General features: G+C 39.7%; 2 protein-coding genes across 2 annotated transcripts; both read right to left on the bottom strand.

Annotated features, from left to right (window-relative positions):
- Window positions 1-3166: 3166 nt before the first annotated feature.
- LOC146706596 (C-C motif chemokine 16-like) lies at window positions 3167-5478 on the bottom strand. The gene is made up of 3 exons (XM_085465274.1): window positions 5321-5478; window positions 4400-4523; window positions 3167-4270 (listed from the first exon to the last, which is right to left on the bottom strand). The coding sequence occupies exons 1-3, from the start codon at window positions 5388-5390 to the stop codon at window positions 4189-4191; spliced, it is 276 nt and encodes a 91-aa protein (XP_085321400.1). The 5' UTR covers window positions 5391-5478; the 3' UTR covers window positions 3167-4188.
- Window positions 5479-6616: 1138 nt separating this feature from the next.
- LOC146706595 (monocyte chemotactic protein 1B-like) lies at window positions 6617-7477 on the bottom strand. Its single transcript, XM_085465273.1, has 3 exons — window positions 7380-7477; window positions 7160-7286; window positions 6617-7024 (listed from the first exon to the last, which is right to left on the bottom strand). The coding sequence occupies exons 1-3, from the start codon at window positions 7441-7443 to the stop codon at window positions 6928-6930; spliced, it is 288 nt and encodes a 95-aa protein (XP_085321399.1). The 5' UTR covers window positions 7444-7477; the 3' UTR covers window positions 6617-6927.
- Window positions 7478-14977: the final 7500 nt, after the last annotated feature.

The raw sequence follows: 14977 nt of genomic DNA, 5'->3' as shown, positions 1-14977 counted from the left end.
TCTTATGGAATGTTTTCCTCTGGCATGTTTCACCTGCTTTCTTCGCTCCTCAAGGGAACAGTTTGTGAGAATTTGGCCTCCGTCTGTTTGTTTCACTACGTCTTCAGTCACTTCGGTGCCTGGGTTTCAGGTCTCATTGATGAGTGAAAATATTTGGTGTCTGTTTACAACATCTGTCACCGCTTGATTGTTTCATCTTTGTTTTGCCTCTGTTGCAGGCCTGATAGCCTGATGATGGAATTGAACTCAAGATTTTCTTGCTGTGCAGCAACGGTGCTAACCACCATGCCACCGTGCTGCCACTTAACAAACACAAATGAAAAAAAGCTGTTTTTCTTTCACCAGTGTTCCGCACTGACTATGGGGTTGTTGGTCTCCTGCCTGATGAGTACCCAAAATATTGAGAAAGAAATGTGAGTTTTTGTCACTTAAATTGGAATCTGCAAGAAAGGTTTTGCATTGGTTCAGATAAACCTTTAGGAGGAGAGTAGAGCTCATGTTAACAATCCATTAAAATTTGGCTTATTTCCACTGAGCTCTTCAAGGTCAACTTAACGCTTGATTTTGTCAGAAAATTGACAACAAGCTTCATAACTTAAAAACTACAATCCCTACAAATGTGCTGTGTATTGTGAACATTTAGAAAGTACCATATTAAGATTTAGAATATCATGTCACATTTCACATCTGCCTTTCCTTCAAGTTGACCCCAAAATGTGATATAGCTTTAAAGTAGTAGAACAACATTATTTATTGATCTCAAACTATTCATGTCCAGTTATTTATAAAGCAATACCCATTATCATTACGTACTCCTACGTAATGCTTGTGTAAACAAGTAAACATCTTACTGCACTACAAACTTATAGTACGTTTCTAAAGAACAGCTGCCTCAGTGAAGCTTTGTGCTCCAGAGTGCTTTACACTGTAGTTCATTTAAGACAAATAAGCACAGTGACAAAATAAAACTGCTCTGGCTGTCTTCAACAAGATTATATCAACAACTGTGGCAGACAAAACCTTTCCTGTACAAAGAGTGAACAGCAGCTTGAGGTCGTTCACACTGAAAAAATACAGCTTAACACAAATCAAGAAGACAGAAATGACTCATCAGAAGCAGTGAATTCATCCGAAGGCATCTGAGGACGCTGGGTTCTTTCAGTTAAACTGGTGAAGATCAAAGCTTATAAAGGTGATAAGGCTATTTCGGTGTATGCCACACATGTTAAACCCAAGGCCCACAGGCTGGATGTAACAATATAGCTTCATGTGTTAATCAGTCGTGGCCCATTATTATGTGGCAGTCCCACCACTTATACTACAAATCATGCAATTCAGTGCAAACCAGCTTATGAAATGCAATGACCCTGCTGTGCAGCATCGTTACACGTTGGCAAACAGAAGTCGTATTATAATGAAACAGTGTGCCATGGTAAATGACATAAAACTACTTCTCTAAATGAATAATTTCTATGTTGCACTATAGTTACAAGTAGAACATGTAAGGATATGTTACAGTGCAATATTAAAGACCAAGTTAAACACTATGCTTTATGAGGTTTCTCAGTAAACTATTTGACAACAGTATTATGACAAATAAAATAAATTCCTTTTTTCTCACAGTCTTTATGACCAGTCAGGGTTCAGAACCAATTAAGCACAGAAACAACTCTTTGTAATGTCATCACTGACCTAAAGATCAATAGTGACTCACTAAGAGTTTAGATTTTAATCCTTCTTGATCTCACTGCTGTTTTCAGCACTGACATTCTGATTCAAGGGCTTCATGACACAGCTGGTTTGACAGGTGCGGTTTTTGATGATGCCTCTCTGTGTATCTAAAGGGTTTTTAAGTTTTTATGTCTCAACTAGCAGTTTCTGATCTGCACAAATGAAAATTCAACAAGGGGTTCCTCAGGGGTCTGTCCTAGGTCCATTACAATTTAACCTTTACATGTTTCCACTCAGTATGGCCATAAAGAATCATAATATAGCCTACCATTCTTCTGTAGATGATACACAGTTGTACTTATCACATTCCTCTGATGATCTAACCTCTGTTCACAAACTTATCAACTTATAAACAGAACCCCCAAACTTCTTCTGTTCATCTGGACGTAATGTTTTCAGTGGGAGAAAGGTTTCGTCACTCATCCGAGTGACTTCTTCAGTCTCAGCTGACTGCAGGTTTCCCCGATCTTATAAACAGTACATTTGCATAATGATTGAAACTACCACCACTGTAGGAACAATGGGCTGGGAGGTCAGTTCCTTGAACATTAATGTGCTAACTGATTACATTAATTGCTGGATGTATCAAAACTTTTTAGAACTGATCAGAGAAAAGACAGAAATACTAGTTGCTGTTACAGGAAGTCAGAGGCAATTTTTTTCATATTTATCACCTCTGTCTCTAAGATACAGTCGGCAAGTCAGGAATTGGTATCATTCTTAGTTTTGATAATCACAGCAATAAGATTATGAGAATTGCTTTCTATCATTAAGAACTATTTCATAAGGAAAGATCACTTGGAAGAATTTAAACATGATTTAGTGAGATAGTTAATGTATTTGGAGATTAGACTCCGATGACCCATCACGACAGAACAGTTTTATTGTATTTTGCCGTTTTCACTGCCTTTGGCATTGTAAACCAACATGGGTTTTTATGTTTTTCTGTGTTAAGCACATTGAGTTGGCTTGTAATGAAATGTACTAGCTAAATAAAATTGTCATTGCCATAAAATAAACTATATACAAAGTGTCACTAAATACCAAGAGGTGCAGAAATCTCTGTATGTAGCACAGAGCCATGGCTCAGTGTCTGAGTGTCTCAATGATTCCCACAGTCCCGAATGTGCAGCGCTCACCACTAACAAGCACCTACATAAATACAACAAGCATACCTGAACTTGGGTGCAAGACGAGAAATTCAGCACCCTTGTGATTGTTGTTATAAAGTTTTCCTAAAATGACAAACAATTTTTACTCAAATGTTTTCACCAGCATTTTTATAGTTTAAAATTTGTTGTATTTTAAAGGAAAGTGAGCATATTTTAAAGTTTATGTGGGATATTTTATTGATTTTATTCACTATTCTGATGAATTCAAAGAGAAGGCCACGGCATAAAAGCACAGTTGAACATTCACTGTCAGACAGAGTCGATGAGTTTTGTGAAATGCAACTTTAATGAATAAAGAAAAACAATATACAGAGATATATAAATGCTTTGGACACACTGTATCTGCATAACAATGGCACGGTGAAAGTAAATGGTAAAATGACTGGAGACATTAAATTTCACGTGCACTATTTTTATCTGAATATGGAAATCATGTAAGCGTCTAAGGCATCAAAATAATTTAAAATTGTTTTTAATGATAATTCTACGTTAGATATTAGCGGCAGGGAAAAAGGGCATATGTAAGGAGAGAAACAGGCGAGGGATGGATACCACAGTGGATCGAAGCTACAGTGAAACACGGTGGTGAGAAGACAGACTGATCTAAATCAGCTACACCCTGACTGAGGAGAAGCAGCCCTCCATTCTTCAGTGATGTCCTCCAGCAGTGATTTATATCTTTGTGGAGAACGATTCATATTGCAGCAGGATAACTGTTTGTGTTATTATGGAAGAACTTTCCTTCATTGTTACTGTCACACTTCAACTTGAAGACTATCGTCGTCACATGAAGCTCTTGCAGGGATAATCTGGTTTAACAAGACTTGACATAGTCTCTGTTCTCAGGTCGGAAGGAATCAAGTGACATAAATTATCACATTTCTGTGCCTGCTACTTTTTTGTCCTGATTAGGACTCGCATCAGAAACATTGCACTACAAAAAAAAAACAAGTATTCAGGGAGAATTCATTAACTAAACAGGAATGTGTGATGTTTGCAGCTGTCTTTGTCCTCACCCGAGTGAAATCCCTTTAAATTTCAATCTTTAGATCTTTAAAGTCCTGCTGCCAAAGTGAGTGAGAGACAAACAAATACCAAATACTCAAATTCCCTTTTCAGAGATGCAACTTTTTACTAAACTTATGCTGATAATTAAGCTGATAAATGCAAAATAAAAGTATCCGCATTTCAATAATAGTAAGACTACTTAAGCAGGCAAAGTACAAAGAGCTAAAACTCCAGCGCTGGTTGCCGGTCATTGGGGTCATGGTAGATTCTTCATGTCTTAATTGTGGCGTTTGACGAACTCTTCCATTGCCCAGTCATCATTCTGTCTCACACAGTAATCGCCTCTGGGCGTGTTGATCCTGCAAAAAAATCAGTGTCATTATTTTGTTCTCAGATCACAGATTTTATTCTTCATAGAAAAGAAGGATAATACAATGCTTTGCAAATATTAGTGAGGGCAGCAAAGAGATGTTGAAGTACAAACTTACACAAAGGCTTCTGTTAAACATTTGCTGTGAGTTTTTCTGATGGAGAGGATGTGCACCTTTGGGATCCTTTTATCAAAGAATTTAAAACAGCAAAGATCAGGTGGCACTAAACCCATTCCAGAAGCTGTAAGAGAAAAACACAGGGTATGTTTTAGTGCTACGACTCTATGTCGCAACTTGTTTTCAATTATATCTAAACAAAACTTACAGTTTGAAAGCTTATATTTTATGTCCTAGTGTAAGATTTTTTTTATTTTTTAAACTGGGTAAGGCTTTTTCTGTTGTGCAGATACTAGTGTGTAAGCATGTAAAGTAAAATTATATATATGTAATTTAAAATATTAAATGATAGTAGATGCAAATTAGTTGTTGGCTAAAGATGTACAGCTACCCCAGGCAAGCTAAAGTTTTAGTTGTTTTTTTTTAACAAAAATATTATTTTTTAATATAATTTAAAATGTAGATATTATTTGTATTATTTTTATGTGACAGCAGATTTTAGAAGAAAATGGTTAAATTTATTTTAGCTTATGCTAATGATACCTTTTTACACTTGGACAGTAAGGGCAAAGTTAGGTGCTGGATATTTAAATAACCTTTTGAAACTTCAACATCCAACAAAAATTGTAAAAATTGTATATATGATTATATACAGCTTCATATTTAAAAATGTAATTGTATACACATGCACACACAAATATATGTAACACAGTCCTGGTAGAGGATCCGAGCTTAGACCGCCACAGCCGCAAGAGGGGAATTTTTAAAATATAAAAATCTTTCAATCATTTGTCCTTTCCCTGAGATAATAATTAGTTTCATTTTTGTTTTAATCACTTAAAATACAGGAAAATGAAGAATTTCATGTTCACAGTTGAAATTCCCTCCAGTGTGATGCAGGAAGTAGACTAACAGACTTACGTGAGGCGTCGCAGTAGTAAATAGTAAACAGCACGAGCAGCAGTCCCACGGTCAGGCTGAGAGTCTTCATGTTCGCTGTAGACCTGGTGATGCTGGTGTTTCAGATCTGAAGTGATTTGTCCTGCTTCCCTCGGCTTAAGTCTGACATGCTCACATGTCCTCATCTGCATATTCAAAGCCGTTCTAAGAAAAGTGGGGGGAAAATTATAAAACAAATATAAGGCAACAGGAAGTTTGAGGGGCTCACCGCCATTCTGATTGTGTGATAAAACAAGGTCAGACAAACCACTCATTCTGCAAAGCCTTTGCATTGTCTTTACATCATACATAGTCATAATGTTTCCACCATTAAACCTCTAATGTTGTTTCATAACTGTCACCAATAGTCCTTAATCATCACTTTCTGAGCCTTGCAGTGTGCAGGTTACAGTGATGGTCTGTGCGAGAATCATCAGGCAACGCATACAAGCATCTGCACACGAAATGTATTTAGAAATATGTTTTTTATTACTAAGCAGTTTTTTGTACAGTAACATAATAACATTTCTGAGATGCATGGAGTTTCAGCAACAAAGGTATTCTAGGTCAAATTTGACACAGGCAGGTCTGAGTGTTTCAGAAACTGCTGATCTGCTTTTTCCCACACAACCGTCGCTGTGGTTTACAGAGAATTCTCAGAAAACATAAAATGTTCAGTGAGCAGCAGTTTTGTGGGAGAATATGCTTTAATTGATCCCGAAGGTCAGAACAAAATGGTCAAACTGTTTCAACTAATAGGAAAGCAACAGTTACTCAAAGGACCACTCGTTACATCGTAACCAATGTATGTAGAAGAGCATCTCTCGGTGCACCATATGTCAAAATAGATGAGTGAAAAGTTGTTCCCTGGTCTGATGAGTCTCAGTCTCTGCTGTGACAGTCAGATGGTAGGGTCAGAATTTGGTGTAAGCAGCATGTAAGCGTGGGACGAGAGAGAGCAGTGAGCACGGGGAGTGCAGAGACACAGGAGCAGAGAGCACTAAACAAGGACTTTTTGGGAAGAAGACACGGCACCGGAGACGAGGGAACTCACAGGGATTTATTGTTATGTAACTTTTGGCTCACTGTAAATAAACACACTGCTTTCTTTGCACCAAGTCTTGCGTTTGGGTTCAATTTCCCCCACATCCCCACGGTTGGCCAGCACCCACCGTGACATTTTGCTGTTTCTCTGGTTATTATCTCTGAATATCTTTTACCATTTTTACAGATTCAAAGAGTTGTTCAAATGAAAACAAGAGACTGAGAAACACTGGATGACAGTTTTTTTAAGATCTGTATTTAATGAGATTATAAAGATCTTTTTACAGCTTTGAGCTTGAGGCAGCAGAGTAAAAAGCACTTTTGTATTATTATTTCTTTACAGTTCTTGCCCTGCACAAAACATACCTAACAAACATCTGATCAGTCACATAAACGTCTAACAGTCTTTTCAGAGAACTTGCATAAATTTTTTTGTTTATTTTTAAGCCAGTTTTATAAAAATACAAATACAAAGCGAAGCCATAAGGCCTTAAAAAAGCAGTCAATTATTAACTAAAGCTGATAGCTGACGATCTTGGTGGCGGCTAGCTGCTGCCTTCAGTGTTGTGGAGCCGATACATGTCCTGAGCCCACTGGAAGCTCTGAGTGTAGCAGATCTTTTTTCCTCTGACAGTGTGGACTCTGCAAAACATGCACACAAAAATCGTTTTATTCACACTGCTTTGATTGAGTTCTTGCAGACGGCCTGTCTAAACTTCACATATCCCTTTTTATACTTTATTCATGACCAGTCCTGTTTGAAAATATCAAACTTACATGTACGCCTTCTTGGGACAGGAGCTGTGCGTCTGGGTGATGAAGGACACCAACTTCACCGGTATTGCATTTATTTTAAAGTTGAAGCAGCAGGTTCCAGGAGCTGTGCTGAACTTTACGCCTTTCGCTGAGAGCAAGGTAAAAGACTAAAGTCAGTATCAACATGTCAGCTGTAAATTTTCAAGCAAATGCAAGGAGTCATAAAGGAATAAACACTCACGGATGGCATCACAGCAGCAGGCTGCAAGCAGCAGCAGTCCCAGAGAGAAGCAGAGAGTCTTCATGATGCTGAGAGAGGAGGGATGAGGAGGATCTTCTTCGTCGTGTTTTTATCTGATATTGACCCATTTCCCCAAGCAGATGGGGAATACACTGACTCACAACCCAAATGCAGAATTGCAAGTCCTTGAGTACCCATCACTAGGCCCGGCTGGTTCTAAAATGATTTGCATGACATTGAGTGAAATTTGAGTATTTGATCCTTTACAGCCCAGCCACAATTCTGACTCCCACAGACTGGCTCTGTGCACATGTAGGAGAGGTCATGAGGTAAAGAGGTCTATATTAATGAATTTACTGGCTAATAGTGTGTGGCTATGGGCTGTGTCCTTATTCACCTGGCAGTCAAAGGCTATAATAATAATAACCTTATGCTCCTGTACAGTTTAAAGGGGGACCTGCTCACATGTCCTCATCTGCATATTCAAAGTCGTTCTAAGAAAAGTGGGAAAAAAATTATAAAACAAATATAAGGCAACAGGAAGTTTGAGGGGCTCACCGCCATTCTGATTGTGTGATAAAACAAGGTCAGACAAACCACTCATTCTGCAAAGCCTTTGCATTGTCTTTACATCATACATAGTCATAATGTTTCCACCATTAAACCTCTAATGTTGTTTCATAACTGTCACCAATAGTCCTTAATCATCACTTTCTGAGCCTTGCAGTGTGCAGGTTACAGTGATGGTCTGTGCGAGAATCATCAGGCAACGCATACAAGCATCTGCACACGAAATGTATTATAAAATTATAAAACAAATATAAGGCAACAGGAAGTTTGAGGGGCTCACCGCCACTCTGATTGTGTGATAAAACAAGGTCAGCCAAACCACTCATTCAAGCCTTTGCATTGTCTTTACATCATTGTTAAGTCTAATTGTTGAATGTTGTCATTGTGGTTCTTAAATTTGTAAAGTCTTAGTTCAATCTATAGGATCAAGACATTCCTTTGTCTCTGACCACCTCTCCAGCCACTCTGTGCTGGGAGAGGTTTTATCACAGACACATCCCTTGTGAAGATTCTGTTTGATGTTTGGTAAGCTTCCTGCCCTTTGGATGTCTGTGAAGGTTCTCAGTCATCCAGGTCATCGTAGTCAAAGGAGCTTGCGAAGAAAAAGCGTCTGGACTTCTTTAAGTTGCTTGAAGACGTTTCACCTCTCATCCGAGAAGCTTCTTCAGTTCTAAGGGTCAAATGGTGGAGAGTCCCAGATTTAAACCTAGTGGGAGTATCCCTCCACAGAGGGACAAAAGGACCCCCTGATGATCCTCTAATCGCCTGAGCCAAGGTGTGAAACTGGGTGTGGGTCCCAATCAGCCAGAGTTTCGGGTGAGCTCATTGTGGATTGGGCTCAAAGATGGTCGCTCATCGTTGAACAGAGGCGGTGGTTTACGACACCAACTGTCTGCCATCTATAATCCAGTTTTGAGTTCCCTCCCCAGACGCCTTAACACCCACTCACATCTTGGGCCATCTGACTTCAGGTATTCGCATGATAAGGTGGGGCCAGGTTTCACAATGAGCTCACCCGAAACTATGGCTGATAAGATAAGATAAGATAAGATAAGATAAGATAAGATAAGATAAGATAAGATAAGATAAGATAAGATAACCTTTATTAGTCCCACACGTGGGAAATTTGTTTTGTCACAGCAGGAAGTGGACAGTGCAAAAGTTATGACGCAAAAATTAGAATACAATAAGAATAAATACAGTACACAGCTGTACAGAATAGAATAAAATAATATACTATATACAGTAGAATAAAATAGAATAAAAATATACAATAAGATAAAAATAGAATACGAATGCTATATACAACTGAGTAAAAATACAACGATGCCAGAAAAGATTATTGCACTTAGTGTTATTGCACATGTGTGGATGTGTGTGTTTGTTCAGTTAAAGTCTTTGTTGTGGAGTCTGACAGCAGTGGGGAGGAAAGACCTGCGAAATCTCTCCGTCCCACACCGTGGGTGCCGCAGTCTCCCACTGAAGGAGCTGCTCAGTGCTTGGGTGGAGTGATTGGGACCCACACCCAGTTTCACACCTTGGCTCAGGAGATTAGAGGATCATCAGGGGGTCCTTTTGTCCCTCTGTGGAGGGATACTCCCACTAGGTTTAAATCTGGGACTCTCCACCATTTGACCTTAGAACTGAAGAAGCTTCTCGGATGAGAGGTGAAACGTCTTCAAGCAACTTAAAGAAGTCCAGACGCTTTTTTTGCAAGCTCCTTTGACCGCCCTTTCGATGGCTTCATTGTTTTGTGCATGGTGAAACATATATTGGGTGTGGGGGAGATTACCATTTTATGACTAAGGATGTTGTTAGAAACAGTTGGAAGTCACGCACACAGAGAGACACACATTCTCACACACTCACTCAAACACACACACACACACACACATTCTTGCACATGCATACACGTGCACACACACATACACACACATAGTGCCTTGCCTTTGTCACCAAGGGGGGTTTTACGGAGGGAGGTGCTTTTGCTGTGATGTGTACTGTAACAGTTTGTCAATAAAAAGGCTACGAGGACAGCTGCTCTTTGAAGGATTTGGGTTTGGAGTCAGGTGAGGAGCGTGAGCTCCAAGAGCTGGTTCTGACCCAAACTTCCCTCGTTAGCGAGTTAAAAAGCCGGTTGAAGATGTTCTGTCTTGTTTTCCGCTCTTCCTGAGGAATAAGTCTCTAAACTAGCGGGGCATGTGGAAACACAGACCCAACAATCATACATAGTCATAATGTTTCCACTATTAAACCTCTAATGTTGTTTCATAACTGTCACCAATAGTCCTTAATCATCACTTTCTGAGCCTTGCAGTGTGCAGGTTACAGTGATGGTCTGTGCGAGAATCATCAGGCAACGCATACAAGCATCTGCACACGAAATGTATTATAAAATTATAAAACAAATATAAGGCAACAGGAAGTTTGAGGGGCTCACCGCCACTCTGATTGTGTGATAAAACAAGGTCAGCCAAACCACTCATTCAAGCCTTTGCATTGTCTTTACATCATTGTTAAGTCTAATTGTTGAATGTTGTCATTGTGGTTCTTAAATTTGTAAAGTCTTAGTTCAATCTATAGGATCAAGACATTCCTTTGTCTCTGACCACCTCTCCAGCCACTCTGTGCTGGGAGAGGTTTTATCACAGACACATCCCTTGTGAAGATTCTGTTTGATGTTTGGTAAGCTTCCTGCCCTTTGGATGTCTGTGAAGGTTCTCAGTCATCCAGGTCATCGTAGTCAAAGGAGCTTGCGAAGAAAAAGCGTCTGGACTTCTTTAAGTTGCTTGAAGACGTTTCACCTCTCATCCGAGAAGCTTCTTCAGTTCTAAGGGTCAAATGGTGGAGAGTCCCAGATTTAAACCTAGTGGGAGTATCCCTCCACAGAGGGACAAAAGGACCCCCTGATGATCCTCTAATCGCCTGAGCCAAGGTGTGAAACTGGGTGTGGGTCCCAATCAGCCAGAGTTTCGGGTGAGCTCATTGTGGATTGGGCTCAAAGATGGTCGCTCATCGTTGAACAGAGGCGGTGGTTTACGACACCAACTGTCTGCCATCTATAATCCAGTTTTGAGTTCCCTCCCCAGACGCCTTAACACCCACTCACATCTTGGGCCATCTGACTTCAGGTATTCGCATGATAAGGTGGGGCCAGGTTTCACAATGAGCTCACCCGAAACTATGGCTGATAAGATAAGATAAGATAAGATAAGATAAGATAAGATAAGATAAGATAAGATAACCTTTATTAGTCCCACACGTGGGAAATTTGTTTTGTCACAGCAGGAAGTGGACAGTGCAAAAGTTATGACGCAAAAATTAGAATACAATAAGAATAAATACAGTACACAGCTGTACAGAATAGAATAAAATAATATACTATATACAGTAGAATAAAATAGAATAAAAATATACAATAAGATAAAAATAGAATACGAATGCTATATACAACTGAGTAAAAATACAACGATGCCAGAAAAGATTATTGCACTTAGTGTTATTGCACATGTGTGGATGTGTGTGTTTGTTCAGTTAAAGTCTTTGTTGTGGAGTCTGACAGCAGTGGGGAGGAAAGACCTGCGAAATCTCTCCGTCCCACACCGTGGGTGCCGCAGTCTCCCACTGAAGGAGCTGCTCAGTGCTTGGGTGGAGTGATTGGGACCCACACCCAGTTTCACACCTTGGCTCAGGAGATTAGAGGATCATCAGGGGGTCCTTTTGTCCCTCTGTGGAGGGATACTCCCACTAGGTTTAAATCTGGGACTCTCCACCATTTGACCTTAGAACTGAAGAAGCTTCTCGGATGAGAGGTGAAACGTCTTCAAGCAACTTAAAGAAGTCCAGACGCTTTTTTTGCAAGCTCCTTTGACCGCCCTTTCGATGGCTTCATTGTTTTGTGCATGGTGAAACATATATTGGGTGTGGGGGAGATTACCATTTTATGACTAAGGATGTTGTTAGAAACAGTTGGAAGTCACGCACACAGAGAGACACACATTCTCACACACTCACTCAAACACACACACACACACACACATTCTTGCACATGCATACACGTGCACACACACATACACACACATAGTGCCTTGCCTTTGTCACCAAGGGGGGTTTTACGGAGGGAGGTGCTTTTGCTGTGATGTGTACTGTAACAGTTTGTCAATAAAAAGGCTACGAGGACAGCTGCTCTTTGAAGGATTTGGGTTTGGAGTCAGGTGAGGAGCGTGAGCTCCAAGAGCTGGTTCTGACCCAAACTTCCCTCGTTAGCGAGTTAAAAAGCCGGTTGAAGATGTTCTGTCTTGTTTTCCGCTCTTCCTGAGGAATAAGTCTCTAAACTAGCGGGGCATGTGGAAACACAGACCCAACAATCATACATAGTCATAATGTTTCCACTATTAAACCTCTAATGTTGTTTCATAACTGTCACCAATAGTCCTTAATCATCACTTTCTGAGCCTTGCAGTGTGCAGGTTACAGTGATGGTCTGTGCGAGAATCATTAGGCAACGCATACAAGCATCTGCACACGAAATGTATTTTAAAAATATGTTTTTTTATTACTAAGCAGTTTTTTGTACAGTAACATAATAACATTTCTGAGATGCATGGGGTTTGAGCAACAAAGGTATTCTAGGTCAAATTTGACACATACCGTATTTTTAATCAAATTTAAAGACATGAAGTGTAAAAATGTTATTCTTTTCCTTTTTTTGAGACCACAGTGATCTCGACCCCTAACCAAGAAACCACATCAAAGGATGGCCAGCCAGATGCCCACCCTGTGTCTGGTTGTCGGGGTTTATTCATGTTCACATAGCAGTATCATAATAAAATCCACCTCAAAATAAAAAAAAATTTCATCTTTAATTTATCTCTCTATTTGTTTAGCAGCAATTTATTTGCAATATGTAAAATGTCTATTTAACTTGTGTCTTCTTTCCTGCCCTTTTTGTGCAACACCTTTTTCCCATTACTCATTAATCTCTTTAGTCTGTCTTGTCATAGTTGCACTCCAGCATGCCTGTGATTCTCATGTTTGCAGTTATTATTCTGTGTATGGATATTTTACCTGATTTTTTACCTTACTTTTTTGTCAGGTCTTTGCTCTAATATTATCACCTGCTAATGTCTTGACCTGTGTCTTGGGTTAAAGATTTGGATTTTATTCTTTCTTGGTGTTTTATGTCCTGCATTTGGATTCTTTCTCTGTGGTTCATTATGCAAAGATGGTGGTTTTGATTCAAATAAACCCTTTGACAGTATTAACGTCTTAGAGGCTTCTTCTCCATTATCGGGGTCACTGGGGTGATGTGACCTGCTCCCCTGCTCTATATAATTTGATTTCCTGAAAGGAAGCAGCAGAAGAGCATAAAAGCCAACTTCACCTGCTGGTTTAGGAAATTTTCAAGTCAATGCATTTAAGTAAGATGGCTTGCTGAAGTTCAAACTGAGCATCGGAAAGTTCACTTTAAAAACTTTGAAAGTGGCCTGGTTGTTGGTGTCAGGCAGGTCTGAGTGTTTCAGACACTGCTGATCTGCTTTTTCCCACACAACCGTCTCTGTGGTTTACTGAGAATTCTCAGGAAAAATAAAATATTCAGTGAGCAGCAGTTTTGTGGGAGAATATGCTTTAATTGATCCCGAAGGTCAGAACAAAATGGTCAAACTGCTTCAACTAATAGGAAAGCAACAGTTACTCAAAGGACCACTTGTTACATCGTAACCAATGTATGTAGAAGAGCATCTCTCGGTGCACCATATGTCAAAATAGATGAGTGAAAATTTGTTACCTGGTCTGATGAGTCTCAGTCTCTGCTGTGACAGTCAGATGGTAGGGTCAGAATTTGGTGTAAGCAGCATGTAAGCATGGCTCCATCCTGCCTGATATCAATGGTTCAGGCTGCTGCTGGGGTAACAGTGTGGGGAATATTTTCTTGGCACACTTTGGGCCCCACTTTGGCTACTAACTGCCCATCTTTTAAACACCACAGCCTCCCTGAACATGGGATGTGGTGGAACAAATGAGTCATGGATCAGCTGTACATCATGGATGTGCAGCTGATCAACTGTGTGATGCTCTGTTGTCAACACGGACCAAATTGTCTGAGAAACGTTTATTGCAGTTTCCTAAATATATGACAGGAAAAATCACAGAAACTCTGAGAGCAAAAGTTGGTCCGAGTAGCATATAACTAATGAATATTAGAAATATCCTGTCTCAGAGTGACGCTGAAAAACTACTTCATGCATTTATTACTTCCAGGCTGGACGACTGTAATTCTTTATTATCAGGATGTCCAAAAAACTCCCTGAAAAGCCTTCAGTTAATCCAAAATGCTGCAGCAAGAGTCCTGACAGGGGCTAGAAAGAGAGAGCAGATTTCTCCTGTATTGGCTTCCCTTCACTCCCTGAGCCTGGTTCTGCTGTAGGTTTCTTCCTGTTAAAAGGGAATTTTTCCTTCTCACTGTTACACCTTGAGGAAACTCTTGTTGTGATTTGGTATTCTAACTAAAATGTAACTGATTTTTATCCATATTTTGTATATAGAACACCTTCTATTCATTTCCAGATTGATATTCCTAAAATCTGCTAGAGGACTTTGATTGAATCACGGTACAAAATGTCGTTTAGGAAGCATGAGCTTTTATTTCACAGAGACTACTTGTACACACACCTCGTTATCTGAAACCCTCTTCTTAAAAATGGTAAACACAGTCCCTTTATGTAGACTTTCAATATATATATGACAAATAAACCTTGTCTTACGTTACAAGTGTTATAAGCCGTTAACTGATTGAACTTTTTTAATTACGTAAGTGTAAAATTTTCTTCATCTTATAAGCGACCTAGATTGGGGTGGTGGGTGTTATTGTTGCCCAGCTGCTTGCAGTAAATTGTGTTTGAAGATTGAACCGATAATGCTGTGTGTTGCACTGCAGGTCTGCAGCCTGTGTTGATGCTATCAGTGAAGATTGAACTCTAGCCATCGCTGAGGGGTGGTCACACACACACACACAGACAACGGATGAC

The sequence above is a fragment of the Copadichromis virginalis genome, linkage group LG7, assembly GCF_057382275.1.
Source record: "Copadichromis virginalis isolate Kocher_CV1m ecotype Utaka linkage group LG7, C_Virginalis_male_GT1.1, whole genome shotgun sequence".
Taxonomy (NCBI): Eukaryota; Metazoa; Chordata; class Actinopteri; order Cichliformes; family Cichlidae; genus Copadichromis; species Copadichromis virginalis.
This window is presented reverse-complemented; position numbering and strand designations above follow the sequence as displayed.